At 38.9% G+C, this 19,299-nt stretch overlaps 1 protein-coding gene across 1 annotated transcript in view; it reads right to left on the bottom strand.

The window, feature by feature from the left end:
• The window catches only part of htra1b (HtrA serine peptidase 1b), a 45,167-nt gene extending 28,458 nt beyond the window's left edge, over positions 1 to 16,709 (bottom strand). Inside the window, exons 1-4 of the mRNA XM_033610535.2 lie at positions 16,141 to 16,709; positions 3,669 to 3,768; positions 1,174 to 1,288; positions 618 to 707 (exon numbers count right to left, since the gene is read on the bottom strand). Of these exons, the coding sequence (XP_033466426.2) occupies positions 618 to 707; positions 1,174 to 1,288; positions 3,669 to 3,768; positions 16,141 to 16,600 (765 nt within the window). The 5' untranslated portion in view covers positions 16,601 to 16,709. The remainder of the gene's footprint in view (positions 1 to 617; positions 708 to 1,173; positions 1,289 to 3,668; positions 3,769 to 16,140) is intronic.
• Between the last annotated feature and the right edge of the window lie 2,590 nt (positions 16,710 to 19,299).

Raw genomic sequence — 19,299 nt, 5'->3', positions numbered from 1 at the left:
ATGCTGCCGGTCGCCATGAAACTATCACAGCGTCCGGCCGTGTGTCATGCTGACGTGAAAGGATGGCTTTCCTCGTCAGTGTCAGACGCAGGGAGTCACTGATCAAGCTCCGGTTTTTGACGACTTCAGAGTGAGAACCTACGTAACTTAACGTGAAATCCGTAACGTGACTACACTCAACGTATGTTGGGTACATAACTTAATGTGACGTGCCTAACATGATGATGCCAAACATGTTTCTTTTTCTGAACCTAACCTACGTAACTTTATTTTCTTTCTGATTAAGATGCATGACTCCCACAACTTTTGTCACAATTATAAAAGTTTTGGCTCAGATTTTTGGGCGACGCATGAATAGGCAAATAAATTAAATCAAGTGAGATTTATCGCTCCCAAAAATCTGTCAGCACCTGATCTGTCCTCCACACAGGCTCCGCCTCCACAGCTACAAACATGTCTGCTGACTTTGTAGAAGCTACAGAATCATCGGGGGATAATCATCCAGTGTGAGAGGCTGACGGCATAGTGCTGAATTTGAAATGTCACAGTTTGAAGGCAGTTTGGTCAGGAATAGAAAAACAGGAATAAGGAGCATCGACTCATCTCTGTTTACTCACCGGTGCATCGATCTTGATCAGAGCGATGTCGGCCTTCTCGTCCACATCTTTGATCTTGGCGTCGAATGTGGCTCCGCTCTTCAGCTCCACCTGGAGGACACAAAATGCTACTGACTCAGTCTTGCTGCCTGTGCCCCTGAAAAACTCTGCTTATTTATCAGTTATATATTAAACGGGACCTGTGATGCTTTTCCTTATTTTCTGTCATATATATAAAAAGCTACAGTGTCAGATGTTCATATTAAACGTCCAAATTTTCAACGATGTGAACGTGTGTAACAGTGAGTCTGAGAGAGCGGTCTGAAGCCTCTGTTTCCAACGAGACCAGCTGACGTCAGCTGGTGATAAATTTCTTTATGTGGTCATCTTCTCCAGGCACGCTACTGCAAGTGTTTACATGACATACACTGCTACATGTAGCTACATGCTAACATCAGGGAAACATGTCGCCTTGTTGCTGGTGTTCATTTCAAATCAGATTCCTGCTGGAACGTGTCAGATTGTGTTTAGAAGCTTTTAATGGTGTATGCACCATCTCCACAGCTGCTTTGCATACCTTTACTCTGTGCTTGTTGGCGACCACGTGAGCATTGGTGACAATGAGTCCGTCCTCTGACACAACAAACCCAGAGCCGCTGGCGACCGCCACCTCTCGCTTTGAGAATATCATCCTGAGCAGAGAGAGGAAGAGACAGAACATGTTCGTGACTGATTCCTCAGACATCGACCAATCAAACTCAATCACATGAGTTAATGTTAAACAGAACGTGCGTCTTGCTTCACTGGCCGACAGGTGTGTTTGATAAGTCTGACTGCAGGTGTGTTACCAGGTAAATAATAATTTAAACTTAGTACTTTTTATGTTTTTAAACAATAGTAGGGTGATACAATACAAAAATCCACAGTTAAGACAAATCTAATGTCGTCTTTTATATACTTATGCTGTTATGTTTGATCTCCCCATATATACGTGACTCTTCTTGACCACTCTTCCTTCAGGTTTACTGATACTGGGGCTCGGTCTCCAGAGTCCCTCTCAGCACGTGATAATCTCTCCAATGGCAACATGGACACAAGTTTAACACACCACATCGTAACGTCGGAGGCTCTTCATCCAACCACTTTTATAAGACTGTGATGTGTGCAGCGTACAAAGATATTCTAAGAATGTGTCTGTAGCTGGAATCTGATCCCAGAACAAAATGATGTGGCTTTAGAGGGCTATCATTCCCAAATATTTTCTTAATCTCTTTGGACTGACCGCCAGAAACTGAGAATTTTAGGGCACGATCACATGAGATGATTATAAGTGCCACAACAGAGGGGTTTTTACATTGAACAGCTGGCGTTACATGCAGTGTGTACTGAGTAATCTTGGGTCTCATAAGATTTGTTAGAACATGGAATTTTTCTCCACATCTCATCATCCACATGGGACCCAAAATCTTCACTCCAGCATGTTTTACTGTTGGTAAAGAAAAAGATTTAAGAGTCCTTGTATCTTAGAAACACTATCATCTTTCCACGCTTTAAAACCCACATCTGAACAAGACGGTGCAAAATCAGGATTATAGGTGCTGAAACAGAACACTGATTCATAGCCCCAAAATGCTTATGTACTTGATTCCACATTTTAAGAGTATTTCTATCAACAAAATGATCTTTCCTTCCCTGCAGTGGCATTACATTATTTATAAACGGCATGGTCCAAAGAGCGGGGGCACATCCTTTTTCTTCCAGGTCCAGAAAAATAGAATTAGGGACATTTTTTAATCCATTCAGTGAAGCGCAGGTAACTCGCATCATACAGGTGTGAAATCGCTGAACCAATGAATGAACTTCCGCCGGTACGTCCTCAGTGTCACACGTCTAGTGATGCATCGAAATGAAAATTTGTGGCCGAAGCTGAAGCAGAATAAAATTAAACACTTGGCAGAATACCGAGTACTGTTGTTTAGTTTTTCATTGGCCCAAGTTTAAATCCATTTCTATAAGCCTTGTTTAATCACTGTTATTTTTTTGTCAGTATAATTTTTACAGTGTTGTCTATGAGAAATAATTAACTGCAATTCAAATGCATTTCGCATAAATAAAATAAGAATAAACCAGCCACCCTCCTCCCCTGACAAGTAAAGAACAGTCCCTTCATAAGTAAAGAACAGTCCCTTCAGTGCGGTGAGGTTTGTGGAGCGTTACCTGCCACAAAGAGAAATGTGAACGGCTCGTTTCTCCTCTGACACGTCACATACCTGTGTGCCGCCACGGCTCGGCTGTCCAGGTACTTTTGGGCAGTCATGATGCCAAGAAGAGGACATTATTGGAGCCGGACTTCTCCGTCGCCGGTAAGCCTTATCTTGTGCCGCGAAGCACTATGGCCGCCGTATTTGACAGGAATACATTCCTGTCTGTGTCTGTGACCCCCGTTCAACCCACAACCGGCGGGATTCACCTTTCGTTTCTGCTGCTGGTTGAAATCTGTACTCACACAGCGTGCTGAATGATTTATTTTGCTCACACAAAACTATTTTTAGTCATAAATGCGAGTGCGGTGACGGACGGAGTAAAATATCGCCACACTGCCGACACTTTATTCCGTCTGTCACTGCACGCTGTTTGATGGCCGTACCAAAACACGCCGCTATTATTCGGCCTTGCTTTTCACTTATTCCACTGAACACTGAATGTGTGTTTTTTTGCAATATTCGGCCGAATATATTCGGTTACCGAATGTCCGCTGCATTCCTACACACGTCCCCGTAGGATCTCAATGCTGATTGGCTATCACGGCATGAATCACACTACTCGCTTTATTTGCACTGCTTAATTCACCTGTTGTGTCCATTGCATCTATCATGCAATTTTTTTTATTCGGTGTGAACACAGCCTTACACGCTTGTCTCCATATGAGGACGCTGCACTGATGACGTACTGATGTGGGATCATTCATGTTTGCACTACAAAAGACGTCACAGAACACCTCGGCAAGTGGTCTCAGTGATCAGATCACCTGAGACACATTTTAACACCAGGTGTAAACGGGCTCTTTCTTACTTGCGGTACAGTTCAATATGAACGACAGCAGGTGCGATCTTCTCCACCACGTCTGCGATGAAGTTGTACTTGTAACGAAGACTGTCAGGATTCTGCTGAGCTGAAGGGGGGAAACACACTGTTAGTGAACTGCATCACACACACACACACACACACACACACACACACACAAAGCAATCCCACTTCACACCCACAGTCGAATGGATTTGGCTCAGCAGCAGCAGAGTTACTGAGTTACTGAAAATAAAACTGATGTGGACTTTGACCTGAGTAACAGAGAAAACCATTCTTGTTTTGGTTTAATAAAATCAAGTGTCATCTGTTATCTGAAACATGACGAGTGTGTGTGGTGCAGTGTGCTGTGATGGGACTCAAACTGTGGCTGCTGTGTTAGACCCAATCCAGATGTGTGGATCAGTATATGAAGTGTAAGTCTACGAGCAGCTGCAGACGCTCTGTTGATGCTTATAAAACAAAGGAAATGACTCAAAGCCTCAGAAGATACGGAGTGTAAGCAGGGAGGGATATCAGGATGTTTACTGAGACAGTTGTAACAGTCCATGTGTAACCGCCGCTGTCACCTTACATAACCTCATTTTGGCTTCACTCCAGCTGTGCTGCAACATCTTTCTTATCTCATCTCACTGGTCATTTGTGAGTCGGCCCCTCCTGCTCGGACCTGCTGGGACCAGAAAGGAGGCGCTCTCCTCCATCTGTGCACAGCGGTGTCCAAAACATGTGACACATGGGACGAGACACTGAGACGTTAATGCACTATTACACAAAGCTATGTTTGTTTACACTGAAGACTCTGACCAATCACAGGCAACCAGGGAGTCACGGTTAAACTAGAATTACCGCCTCGTGGTTGTGCGCCGTCGTGAACCGGCCAAGTGTCTCTGACAGTCTCCATCCATGTCAGTGAAAACATGGATGCTTCACACACAGAAGATCTATACGATCAGCACAGTTTCAAGATTAGAGTCACCAATTCAGTATCTGACCAAATGTCTCCCCTTCTGTTCCTGAGATATGACGTTAAAACATGATGATGTCACAGTCAAGCTGACCTTTGACCTTCATTATTTTATCCTGTTAGACATTTGTGTGAAATGTTGTCATAATTAGCCAATGAATTCTTGAGTTATGGCCAAAGACATGTTTTATGAGGTCACACTGACCTTTGACGTTAGACCACAAAACTCCAATCAGTTCATTCTTCAGTCTATGTGGACGTTTTGCCAAATTTGAAGAATTTCCCTCAAGGCATTCTTGAGATATTTCCGGCCACGGCTGTCAACGGGGCGGAAGCATAAAAACAAGTTTTGTCAGGTCACACTGACCTTTGACCACCAAAATCTACTCAGTTCATTCTTGAGTATAAGTAGACGTTTGTTAACCTGGAAATCCAGATGCCCCGCCCCCAGCAAATGATGAAGACAGCGCTGCGCCGTAGGAGTCGAAAAGTAAACAGCCAAGATGGCAGCTGCTGAAGGACCGCGTCCATTCAATTTAGCTTTGGAAGAAACGCTAAGCCAACTACACTTATCTTTTTCCTTGAGAGAGGAACAGAAGACTGCCCTAGAAGCCTTCGCGTCCAGGAAGGACGTTGTTGCCGTTTTGCCGACAGGATACAGCAAAAGCATAATATATCAGTTAGCCCCGCTGGTTGGCAAACAAACGGAGCTTAGTGCAATGAATACGTCTACTTGTTTTTTGCTCTGATTGGCTATTGTGCTATCCAATGGCGTGCGACAGCATTTAATATGCCTCAGTTAGTGCCGCCCCTCGGGTAGGAAGGGTGTATCGGTGAGGGCCAGACTCAAAATCTTTCTAGATTTGAGTCTGGATTTCCAGGCTAGACATTTGTGCCAAATTTGAAGACATTCCCTCAATGTGATCTTGAGATATCACATTCTCAGGAATAGTACAGACGAGGTCATGTTGACCTTTGACCTTTACCACTGAAATCTGTTGAGTTCATCCTTGACTTAAACTGGATGTTTGTGCCAAATTTAAAGAAATTTCTTGTGATATCATGCTCACAAGAATGGGACAGACAGATGGACGGATGGACAAAATGGGCTTTATAATAACATTTAATGTGTAACGTATCCATGGTTTAGAGCTCAGCTTCTCCAACCCTACCTGCCCCAGACTGCGACTGACAAGAGGGAAAGTGATGGAACAATGAAGCAATATGGTGGAGAACCAGGAGAGAGAGGTAGAGTTCTTCATGTGATCAGTTGTTGATTTCATTCACTGTCCTTTAAATGTAATTGTGCTTTGGCAACACATTCCAAATGTCAGCCTATTGAACTGAGAGAGCACGAGAGAGGGACGGAAAGCAGGAGAAATGGAGGCGGGGCCTGAAGGTGACGAGTCGGCAGTGTTTGCATCTGCCTCCCAGGCTCAGGACCAAAACTGCTGCAGTGGCTCAGGCCTGGACAGAAAGTGTGCAGGTTCATGTGGGGGATTTTTTCAACGTTTATCCTGGTAATTGGGGCGCTTTATCAATAAACTTAACACTGAACATGAATAATCCGACCCTGACTGTACATGTTTGTGTAACCAGTCGGTGAGGTAATGTTCCTGCTCTTTCTCTGAACACACCGCTGCAATCTGAGGTTGTTTCAGGTCATTCACATTTTTGTCTCGATAAGTCGCTCTTTATTTAGTCAGATTAAGTCTGATTTTGTCTGCACTCGAGACTAGATGACATGAGTCGACACCTCAGACTCATGAGGACCTCCTCTGGTGCTGCCGTACAGTTCCTGACTGAGCAGCTATTTGTTGTGAGAGCTCACTTCAGCCTCGGCTGCAGAGACGCTGATCTGTTTCTGTTTCTGTGTGTGTTTGGCCGGAGGATTAGTGGTGTGCCAGCTGCTGCAGCTTTGAAGTGAACTGAATGGAGCCAGTCAGACGAACGTCTTGACCTCAAACACTCTGCAGGTGTCGGTAACAGCTCAGCGTACTGAGGTCAAAGAAGGTCGACTCCACTCTGAGTCAGGGAGGAGAGCTGCAGCAGGTACATTCACCACAGACAGGGAAGAGAGCCAAGGTGGGACCAAGTCATTGTTAAGCAAGTCACAAGTAAGTCTCAAGTCAAGACAGTAAAGGCTCACAATCGCAAAGTCAGTTCCCAAGTCCTGAACTCTAAGTTTGAGTCCTAAACAAGTCATATGTCGTTCTGTTCATAGCCTCATCTTCTCCCGTTCTTTCAGCACTGTCACATGCTGAAAAAAGTTTGAAGTTGCTGCCTCTCCGTGTGTGAATCTTTGACCTGCCTGTTTTACATGCCGCAATTTTTTTGTGGACCACCGCCTAGTTTTGTTCGCAAACAAAATTATCTTCGGTATCATTTTTTCCAGCTGGCATCAGTAATGTCATGTTCGTTCTTCATGATTCTGTGTGGACCATTAAGTGTTCATTACCTGTAACCGCTTATCCTGTTAGGGCTGGCAAGGGGGGTGGAGCTTATCCCAGCTGACACTGAGCAACAGGCGGGGTTCACCCTGGACAGGTCACCAGACTATCACAGGGCTGACACACAGAGACAGACAACCATTCACACTCACATTCACACCTACGGACAATTTAGAGTCACCAGTTAACCTGCATGTCTTTGGACTGTGGGAGGAAGCTGGAGCACCTGGAGTAGGGATGCACCGATCCGATATCTGGATCGAATATCGGCCCCGGTATCATCAAAATCGATGGATCGGGTATCGGAAAATGCAACCTATACCTGAGGTGATCCTTTGTCCTTTACACGAGCTACGTCATGGAGCGAAGGAGAGAATCTGCAGTATCTGTAGTCATCAATGCCTGATGCCTCTAGTCTTTTCTGTTCTACATGTAAAGGTCTATAGCTCTTTAGGTCAACCATGGTATCGGACCGGTATTGGGTACCAGTCGATACTCAAAGCCACAGCATCGGGATCGGTATCAAAACTGAAAAAGCAGGATCGGTGCATCTCTAACCTGGAGGAAACCCACGCTGACACGGGGCCAGTGTCGACTTGCTGGGAATAATTAGCACTGATGTTAGTTGATTCAGGAAATGAAGGTAAATGATAGGGACTAGCGAATACCCGATTATCTGTATGTGTCTGTGTCGCTTTAAGCCACAAAATCATCTGTATCTGTACTCGAAATGAGAAGTCTGGGTCAGACATGGGTGGGGTTTAAATTGGAAGTGGGTGTGGCCTAATCTGACATTGTTATTTTAAGCCTGAAATTAATATGGGTTGATCAAAAGTAAGGGGTTAAACACAAATAAGGATTTCCCTTTATCAGGAGTGCAGACACAGACACTTTTATTTTCTTTTAAAGATTATTTTTCTGGCTTTTGCCTTTATTTGATAGGACAGATTGAGCGTGAAGGGGGGAGAAAGAGAGGGGAGGACGGCCCGTGTACTTCGCGGCCATTCGTTTCGAAATAACAAACTGAAACACGGAAAAACAACCATTATCCGTTTTTTGTTTTGAAATGACCAAACGTTTTTTATTTGATAATAAAGAAAAGAATAACGGAAAACCAATCGTTATCCGTTATCCGATTTAATTTGGGAATTTAAAAAACCCTGTGGGAAACTCCTTTCTCTACTTTTTGTTCGTTTCTTCTCTGTGACCATTAAGTTGCATTCATGTGGTGTCGGAAAAATGACTTTCCGACTGGGAAAATACACATGAACGCCCGCTCATGTCGGAAAAACAACTCAGAGATAATTTTGGAACAGTTGTCGACTTGACTGAAATTGATGTCACTTTCACAGAAAACTGGCGGACAAAAAGGAACATTTGGTCCATGGTAATAAAACTTTTTATTAATTCACATATTGCATATCATTTTTTGCAGACATATAATGTGTAATGTGGTATGCCGTTAGTTGCTGTCCATGTAGAGTGACCTAGATTAGTTAGAAAAGTTATCTATTAGCATAACATGTCAGATAAAGTAATATTCTAGTAGTTATAGGAAATGCACATGCTCCGTATGTACATTTCATAGACCACATGAATGCAACTTACTGGTCACAGAGAAGAAACGAACAAAAAATAGAGAAAAGAGTTTCCCACAGGGTTTTTTTAAATTCCCAAATAAAATCGGATAACGGATCATGGATAACAATTCCTTTTCCGTTTTCTTTTCTTTATTATCAAATAAAAAACGTGAGACGGATCATTTTTTTCCTTTTTTGTTTGGTCATTTCAAAACAAAAAACAGGTAATGGTCGCAAAGTACACGGACCGAGGACATGCAGCAAACAGCTCTGGGTGGAATTCAGCCCACAGCTACTGCGGCAAGGACAATGCCTTTGTACATGAGACGCCTGTCCGAACCACTGAGCAACTCGACACCACAGACATTGACACATTTTACTCGTATCGTACTCGTATGCGTAAGAAGCACATTATCTGTATCAGATACTTGTTTCATTTGAGTATTCTGCTCAATCCTGGTAAATGAATTGATTTGTGTCGCACTCTTTAGGTAACAGAGTTTTTTTTTTCTATCTTTGGGCGTGGGGGGAAGGTGTCAAGTGTTTTCAAGTCAAAGGGCTCAAGTCCAAGTCAAGTCACGAGTCACTGGTGCTGAAGTCCCAGTCCAGTTGCAAATGTTTTTTATTTTGTAAAGACTGAAGTGATCGCAGTTGTGACTCACATCCACACCTCTGGTAGAAAGTACTGCAGGACGCACTGACACAGCTGGTTTTGGTCTTTTCAAACAATATGTATGTAACAAGACAAATACAGTATAACAGTTTTATTCTTTCATGCAAAATATAAATAAAACTGATTAACTGCATCAGCAGTGATGGAACCTCAACGTGTGGCTCCACATTTATAACTTGGCCAAACAGTTTCCTCCTGAATGCAGCTCAGACACGCCGCTCCTCAAACGTCTAATGAAACCCTGATTTGAACTTCATGTCTGAAATCTCATTACGAGCTGGACGAGCCTGAACTGGGAAACATTCCTCCAGTTCCTGAAAGAGCTGAGTCACCGTGCAACCGTGTTTTGTTGATGCTGTATCCACGCCTGTCAGTCGCACACAGAGCTCACAAGTCTGCACAGGAAGCAGAAATAACACTAGAGAAAAAATAATAAAGGAGCCGTTCAAATCTGGGTTAAATAACCTGGACTGACCTAAATCTGCGTTTGTTTAAGAAGTTACACAATCGACCAATCAGCTCCAAGAGATGAATCATTACAGAAGACTGAATGCGCTGTGTGTGTGTGTGTGTGTGTGTGTGTGTGTGACTGACATCTTCCAGATTTCTTTCCCTCCGCTCAAATAGTTCAAATCTTCAGAGAGAAGTGATGCAAAAGCTCGGCAGATCGAAGATAGGAGGAGAGGAAATCAGGAGCAAGGAGACAAGGGAACAGGAGGAGAGAAAGGACAGAGGAGAGGAGGATAAGAGATGGATGGACAGAAAGAGAAAGTGCCTTGAAATCACAGGAGAGAGGAGGATAAGTAATTAGAGAGGAGAGGAGAAATATAATGTGGAAGGAAGGAAGTATACAAGAGTGGAGAGGAGGTAAAGTGTGGATGAAAAAAGAAAATGGAGGGAGTAGCCTAAGGATCAAAACAAAGGAGAAGCAAACTGCTCTTCCTCCTTCATCTCTCCTCTCCTGGAGGAATGGAGAAGAAAGAGGAGGAAATGGAGGAAGGAAAGATGATGAGAGGAGGAAGGAGAGGGAATAAGGGAAGGAGGAAGGAGAGGAAAGGATGGCAAAGGTGAGGGGAGAACGAAGACGAGGGATGAAGGGGAGAAAACCTTTGACCTGGTTGAACTCCACTAAGAGTGAGAAACTAAAGTGCAGTCAGCAGGTTAGTGTGTTCACAGCTGCAGCTTCACAGAGTGTGTGTGTGTGTGTGTGTGTGTGTGTGTGTGTGTGTGTGCTTCCTAATATGCTTTCATTCCTCCCTCTCTGCCTCACACACACTCACAGGGGAACACTGTTTGTTTTCTCAGCACAGGGAGGCACTCAGGACCTGCTCGCCTCATTTCAAGACATTATGACCTTGTTAGAATAACAGACAGAGTGTGTGTGTGTGTGTGTGAGAGAGAGAGAGAGAGAGAGAGAGAGAGGGAGAGAGAGAGAGAGAGAGAGAGAGAAGGAAAACATCGCCACTTTTAGAGTTAGCTGCAGTGTGAGGTGCTGATGCAGATCTGAGTGATCAGCACATGGAGAGACGCCAGAGACACAGGGAATGATGCAGGGTGGAGATGCACCTGACGCAGCCTCTGATCATGTCACACACTGAACACTGCTGCTGTATTAAAATATTAAAACACCAAGTTGTGATGAAACTAATTTAAGCTTCACTGCAGCTGCGGCCAAAAACACAAACCACCAGCATCCACCTGTTGAACACAGAGGAGTCTGAGTGGACATATTAAAGGTCCACTGTGTAAGATTCAGTGACATCTAGTGGTGACGCTGTAGACTGCAACCAACTGAAACTTCTGTGTGCAAAGTGTGAAGTGAAACTACGGTGGCTGTAGGGGTGGTATCGATTATACTCGATGTATCGAAGCTTGTTCTACGTAGGATGTATAAAATAACTGCAAATAAAAATTGTCATTTTTTAAGTCACCTGCATGATAATCAGTCTGGTGTCTCCCGTGACTCTGTCTCCCTCTCACAGACACAAAAAGACAAAGAAAGACTCACAGACACGACACATCAAACACACTTCCTCCGCTCATCCTCATCCAGACGACTCTCTCCTGGCCGACAGTGTGAGCAGGCGAGGTGTGTTTCTGTATCTGCAGGGCGCCAAACCGCAACCATTTAATGTTTCTATGTTACAGTAAATAAATCATCACGTTTAATGGCGCCGCTGCAACAATTTAACTTTCTGCTAACTGCTAACAGCTAACTGGAAGCAACACTTCCAGCCTGAGATGGGCCAGGTTCTTCAAAATAAAAGCACCAGTGGTTTATTATAAAAATACTTTAATGTACTTTATCATAACTGTTCTTTATCCAAATGTATTAAAACAGTGCTTCAACTTTGTCATAAAAGTACTTAAACTTTGCTATAACCATACATTGTTTTACTTTATTACAACTGTATTTTATTTAATTTAACTTTATTATAACAGTAATTTATTTAACTTTATTAAAGGCAACTGAGCATTTTCAGTGGCTGCTCCCAAGCTCTGGAATAGCTTGCCGTTGCATGTTAGACATGTAGAATCCCTGGAAAGGTTTAAATCATCTCTAAAAACTCACCGTTTCTCGTTGGCTTTTGAACCCGCTGTGAGCCAGACTTGACTTTGTGTGATATACGTATGCTCTGTCTCAGGTTTTTCCATGTGTAATTGATGTTGTTGTTTTTGGTATTTTGTATCCGTTTTTATATTTTTGGTATTTATCATTCTATTCGTGTGGTATTGTAATTTTTCACAATGTTCTTGTAAAGCACTTTGGTGACTTCCGTCTTTTTAAATGTGCTATAGAAATAAATATGACCTTGACCTTGACCTTTATTATAACAGTACTTTATTTAACTTTATTAGAAAGTACTTCATTTAACTTTATTAAGAATATTTTATTTAACTTTATTCAAAAGACTTTATTTAACTTTATTAGAAAAGTAATTTATTTAACTTTATTAGAAAAGTTCTTTATTTAACTTGATTAAAAAATATTTTATTTAACTTTATTCAAAATACTTTATTTACTTTTATTAAAAAGTTCTTTAACTTTATTAGAAGTTATTTATTTAACTTTATTAAAAAGTACTTTATTTAACTTTATTAGAAAAGTTCTTTATTTAACTTTATTAGAAAAGTTCTTATTTAACTTTATTAGAAAAGTTCTTTATTTAACTTGATTAAAAAATATTTTATTTAACTTTATTCAAAATACTTTATTTACTTTTATTAAAAAGTTCTTTAACTTTATTAGAAGTTATTTATTTAACTTTATTAAAAAGTACTTTATTTAACTTTATTAGAAAAGTACTTTATTTAACTTTATTAGAAAAGTTCTTTATTTAACTTTATTAGAAAAGTTCTTATTTAACTTTATTAGAAAAGTTCTTTATTTAACTTGATTAAAAAATATTTTATTTAACTTTATTCAAAATACTTTATTTACTTTTATTAAAAAGTTCTTTAACTTTATTAGAAGTTATTTATTTAACTTTATTAAAAAGTACTTTATTTAACTTTATTAGAAAAGTTCTTTATTTAACTTTATTAGAAAAGTTCTTATTTAACTTTATTAGAAAAGTTCTTTATTTAACTTGATTAAAAAGTACTTTATTTAACTTTATTAGAAAAGTTCTTTATTTAACTTTATTAGAAAAGTTCTTATTTAACTTTATTAGAAAAGTTCTTTATTTAACTTTATTAAAAAGTACTTTATTTAACTTTATTTTAAAAGTACTTTATTTAACTTTATTAAAAAGTACTTTATTTAACTTTATTAGAAAAGTTCTTTATTTAACTTGATTAAAAAAATAATTTATTTAACTTTATTTTAAAAAGTACTTTATTTAACTTTATTAAAAGTACTTTATTTAACTTAATTAAAAAGTACTTTATTTAACTTTATTAGAAAAGTTCTTTATTTAACTTGATTAAAAAATAATTTATTTAACTTTATTTTAAAAAGTACTTTATTTAACTTGATTAAAAGTACTTTATTTAACTTTATTTAAAAAATAATTTATTTAACTTTATTTTAAAATATACTTTATTTAACTTTATTAAAAAATAATCTGACTTTACTAAAAAAATAATTTATTTAACTTTATTTTAAAAAGTACTTTATTTAACTTTATTAGAAAAGTTCTTTATTTAACTTGATTTAAAAAATTATTTATTTAACTTTATTTTAAAAAGTACTTTATTTAACTTTATTAAAAGTACTTTATTTAACTTTATTAAAAATATTTTATTTAACTTTATTCAAAAGACTTTAACTTTATTAGAAAAGTAATTTATTTAACTTTATTTTAAAAAGTACTTTATTTAACTTTATTAAAAAAGTGCTTTATTTAACTTTATTAAAAAGTACTTTATTTAACTTTATTAGAAAAGTTCTTTATTTAACTTGATTAAAAAAAATTATTTATTTAACTTTATTTTAAAAAGTACTTTATTTAACTTTATTAGAAAAGTCCTTTATTTAACTTTATTTTAAAAAGTACTTTATTTAACTTTATTAAAAAATAATTTATTTAACTTTATTTTAAAAAGTACTTTATTTAACTTTATTAAAAGTACTTTATTTAACTTGATTAAAAGTACTTTATTTAACTTTATATAAAAAATTATTTATTTAACTTTACTAAAAAAATAATTTATTTAACTCTATTTTAAAACGTACTTTATTTAACTTTATTAAAAAGTACTTTATTTAACTTTATTAGAAAAGTTCTTTATTTAACTTGATTAAAAAAAATATTTATTTAACTTTATTTTAAAAAGTACTTTATTTAACTTTATTAGAAAAGTTCTTTAACTTTATTAAAAAAATAATTTATTTAACTTTATTTTAAAAAGTACTTTATTTCACTTTATTTAAAAGTTCTTTATTTAACTTTTTAAAAAAATAATTTATTTAACTTTATTTGAAAAAGTACTTTATTTAACTTTATTAAAAGTACTTTATTTAACTTTATTAAAAAAGTGCTTTATTTAACTTTATTAAAAAGTACTTTATTTAACTTTATTAGAAAAGTTCTTTATTTAACTTGATTAAAAAAATAATTTATTTAACTTTATTTTAAAAAGTACTTTATTTAACTTTATTAAAAGTACTTTATTTAACTTTATTAAAAAAGTGCTTTATTTAACTTTATTAAAAAGTACTTTATTTAACTTTATTAGAAAAGTTCTTTATTTAACTTGATTTAAAAAATTATTTATTTAACTTTATTTTAAAAAGTACTTTATTTAACTTTATTTAAAAGTACTTTATTTAACTTTTTTTAAAAAATTATTTATTTAACTTTATTTTAAAATGTACTTAATTTAACTTTATTAAAAAATAATTTATTTAACTTTACTAAAAAATAATTTATTTAACTTTATTTTAAAAAGTACTTTATTTAACTTTATTAAAAAGTACTTTATTTAACTTTATTAGAAAAGTTCTTTATTTAACTTGATTAAAAAAATTATTTATTTAACTTTATTTTAAAAAGTACTTTATTTAACTTTATTAGAAAAGTTCTTTAACTTTATTAAAAAATATTTATTTAACTTTATTTTAAAAAGTACTTTATTTAACTTTATTAAAAATACTTTATTTCACTTTATTTAAAAGTTCTTTATTTAACTTTTTTTAAAAAATAATTTATTTAACTTTATTTTAAAATGTACTTTATTTAACTTTATTAAAAAATAATTTATTTAACTTCATTTTAAAAAGTACTTTATTTAACTCTATTAAAAAATAATTTATTTAACTTTATTAGAAAAGTTCTTTATTTAACTTGATTAAAAAATTATTTATTTAACTTTATTTTAAAAAGTACTTTATTTAACTTTATTAGAAAAGTCCTTTATTTAACTTTATTAAAAAAAAATTATTTAACTTTATTTTAAAAAGTACTTTATTTAACTTTATTAAAAAGTTCTTTATTTAACTTGATTAAAAAAATAATTTATTTTACTTTACTAAAAAAATAATTAATTTAACTTTATTTTAAAAAGTACTTTATTTAACTTTATTAAAAAATAATTAATTTAACTTTATTTTAAAAAGTACTTTATTTAACTTTATTAAAAAAATAATTCATTTAACTTTATTTTAAAAAGTACTTTATTTAACTGTGTTATAACAGCAGCTACTTTATGCAATTTTATTGTAACAATAGTTTATTCAGCAGTTTGGTATTTTTGTAGTCTTTAGAGGAGATTTCCAAATAATGAGATATAATAATAAGTTGCAATATAGCCTGAAAATATCATCATAATATTTGTGGGCGGCTTCATCCAGCCTGAGGTGAGGACTGTAAAACAACATGTCAGACTGCATGGAGGAGGACCCGCTCTGTGTGACATAAGCAGCTCAATCTAAGGTGAGGAAATCACAACTCTTCTCAGTTTCAGGTGATTTTAAACAAGTAAAATCCATCTTAATCACATACAGCCCGTTAAACCTGCACACTGTGTAACATCTACTGAACACTGAGGCCACAGCTGACCATCACAGCAGCACAGAACACACTGAGCAGGTGTTATCTCACTGACATGACCTGGAGTTTGGTACAAGTGGCAGCTGGACACACAGCATGTTGCCATGGTGACACAGAGGAGCAGAGATCATGAAAACACACTCAGGAGTGTGTTAATGGACTTAATGAAGCTGATCCGGTCCGTTGGCAGATTTGAAGGTTTGAGAACAATAACGGAGGAAGAGAAAGTTTACTCTGCTGCTGAGGTCATCCAAGTTCACACACAAACACACACACACACACACACACACAGCTCTCACCTTTCCCGCAGGCTCCTCTCTGGATGAAAATCACCGGCGGCTGCTGCAGCTTCGTCGCCCGGTTGCTGACGCGCTTCAGCTCGCAGATGTTCCGGTACGACACACCGTCACTGCCGCACACCGGGTCGGAGCTGGTGCACACGCACATCCCGGCCTTGCCCCTCCGCCTCACGGTGGCGGACACCTCCACGCCGTCGGTCACCACGCACTCCATCCCCTCTGCGCACTCCTGGTCCCCGGTGCCGCCGCACTGCTCGCCCTCGCCGGACGCGCACACCGGACAGCAGTCGCAGCGGTCCAGCACGTCACCGGCCAGACAGTCAGCGGGGATCGGGGCGCACTGCGACTTGTCGCACTTTTCCGGGCAGCCGATGGCGAAGCGTTTGGCTATCCGCGACCCGGTGATGAGGTACGGGCACACGAGCAGGGCCGTTACGCAGAGGATGAACCGGAGATGCATGATGGGACAATCCCGAGGAAACTCAGAGAGACACAGGAAGCTGGAGTTCAGATTGACTCTGGGGCAGAGCGGAGACCAACAGACTGATGCAGTGTGGAAGTTCAGTCTCCGGTTGTCCCGGTTTATAAAAGCTGCAGGATAAACACAGGAGGCGATTGGTGGGCATGTGTGACGTCTGTCAGAGGGAGGGATGATGGAGGTGTGTGTGTGTGTGTGTGTGTGTGTTATTAAAGTTGTGCATGGTGGAAAGTAACTGGAGGTATTCAAACAGCCTGCCTACATGTCATTTTGAGGTACCTCAACTATATGTCCGGTGTCAGAGGCAAGAGAACATCCACTCCACACAGACAGGTGTAGAATACAAATATGGCCTTTACTGAAAGTATGAATTCCTAAAAACTAAAGGACACGTTCATACAAGAAGCCCCATGAAGCCATGTCCCTAAAACACACAGCACTGCAAGTGAGTAGTAAACTATAACTATAAAATAACTTCATTCACTGGGCCGACTGCCGGCAACTTTTAAGGTGGAACGTTAACTTGTAATGTTACTCAATGCATGAGTTGATGACGTGAATCTATCAGCACACCTTAAATTTCACTGTGACAACTTTGACCATCACTTTAGTTTTTATATGACACACACTTTTAGTAATGACTTTAAAAATATAGATTAATTTGGAGCGGATTATGTGAAGGTCATATATTCTAATCCTCACTTCCTGTGGGCTACAGCAACACTAAACCCCTGAGCTTGCCTGAGAAGGACTAAATGCACAAAGCTGCTATTTTTAAATATCCCATGGAGAGAGACTCTCACTACAGCCTGTTCTATTTTGTTGTGAAAATGTGGGCGTGCAGCCTCGTTCTGTGGACGATAAACCAGGTGCAGACTTCCATCTGTGTCACCGCTGATGAGGAAATACAGCGAGTGCTGGACGGAGCAGTGAGTGACAACAACTCCGTCCACATTTAAGAGGACTGTCTGAACACACCGAGGGTCTAGGTACCATGTCTGAAGGGTCACTGCTGGTTCCAAAGGTACTGGACTGAAGGGTTTGGTGGAGACAGGTCTAAAATGCACAGCAATGGCAGGTCAAAACCATTCCAACCACTAGGGGGAGGCAGAGGGCTAACCGAGTCAGCAGTATTGCCTCTTAATGGGCCCCTGGCAGGGTGTCAAATCATTAAAAGCTACCTTAAACAAGTGACAGAGGAACCAAGACGACATATAAAATTCAGAATGAAAGTTTTTTAACTTATCTTGACAAGCCTGGCGAGGACACAAACATGGAGCCTCCCATGGAGGGGCGTAATGTCATGCAGCCAGGACATCGAGGCAGTGGCGGCAGGCGTGGCGGCATGACACAATGTTTTGGAACAGGATAGTTGAAGTTCCAGAAAACACTAGCAAAGGGCACTGTCTACACGCCGGTCCCTCGCTACCTAAAGGAGGTATCCAGCCTCCCCTCCGAGCACAGGAACAGCTCCCCTACTCAGCTGTCTTCGCTGCCGGCAACACTAGAAATTGCGAACAGCACCCTCCCGCCCTGGTGCCACAGCTACAAGCAAAACTGTTCAGTCTCACACCCGACACAGGTGAGAGTCACCAGTAATCAGTTACCTGGGAAGCCCTCCCCACAAGCATCCACAGGGAGGCAGAGACCCTCCTCGTCATTTCCTCTCTACAAGATGTATTTCAATTCTGTACTTTCTTCTACTTCACCACATGTCAGAGGAAATGTTTTACATTTTTCTCCACCACATTTATCTGGCAGCTGTGTACAAATCAAATCATCAACTTTACATCTTTGAATTAAACTATCCATCTGGCCGATGTGGGATTTACAGTTTGTTCATGATAGACTTCTCATGCTGTCAGTCTGCTCCCTTTCTCTTAGTTGAATTTCTCTTTTTAAGATATTTTCACCCACACTGACAGGACAGTTCAGAAGGACAGGAAAGGTGAGGTGACACGCAGCAAAGGGCCGCAGGTTGGAATCAATTTGCACCACTGCAGAGGACTCAGCCTCTATGGCCCTTCTCACGTCCCCCTGTACTCCCATTCTCCGTCCACCAGATGCCCTCAGACTCCCCCACCTGTCCCAGTCACCTGACTCTCACCTCCACCTGTTCATCTCATCAGCCCTGCAGGATATTAACCGGCCCGTTTCCACTTGTTCTCTGCCAGACTGTCACCAGCAGTTTGAATAAGGACAATTTCTGCTTTTCCTCAGAGTCCATTGATGAATTTTACTGCGTCTTCTGTCCAACATCTCCGTCCTCGTATTTATAGTCATCAGACACTCTGCACTGCTGCTGCTGCACATTCACTGACCTTCAGTTGGTGAGTGCTGCTGTGCAACAATTGATTTTTCCAGTAAGAGAAACAGTTCAATAAAGGGACTGAAGAGTTCAGCTAGTTTTTAGGACGTGTCCATTTGGAACATTTTCTTTCTAAGAATGACACTTTTTTAATGTTAGAAGGAAATGTTTTCAGAAAGAGATCCTGAAGAGACACTGTGTTGTCTTTTCCCTGACTGTGTTCTCTCACCACAAGAAAATGTTGGCATTGTACTTTTCTGCAAACCTTTTTAGGAGCCTTTGGTTTTGTTTTTTTTTTTCTAGTGGATTTTTTTTGCCCCCAAGTGTGAGTTATTTTTCAGCAACCTGTGGGTGTTTTTCCAGCAGCTTTTCA

The sequence above is a fragment of the Epinephelus lanceolatus genome, chromosome 21 (genome assembly GCF_041903045.1).
Source record: "Epinephelus lanceolatus isolate andai-2023 chromosome 21, ASM4190304v1, whole genome shotgun sequence".
In the NCBI taxonomy this organism is placed as follows: Eukaryota; Metazoa; Chordata; class Actinopteri; order Perciformes; family Serranidae; genus Epinephelus; species Epinephelus lanceolatus.
The sequence above is the reverse complement of the archived record's forward strand: the minus strand, read 5'-3'. Positions and strand labels throughout refer to the sequence as shown.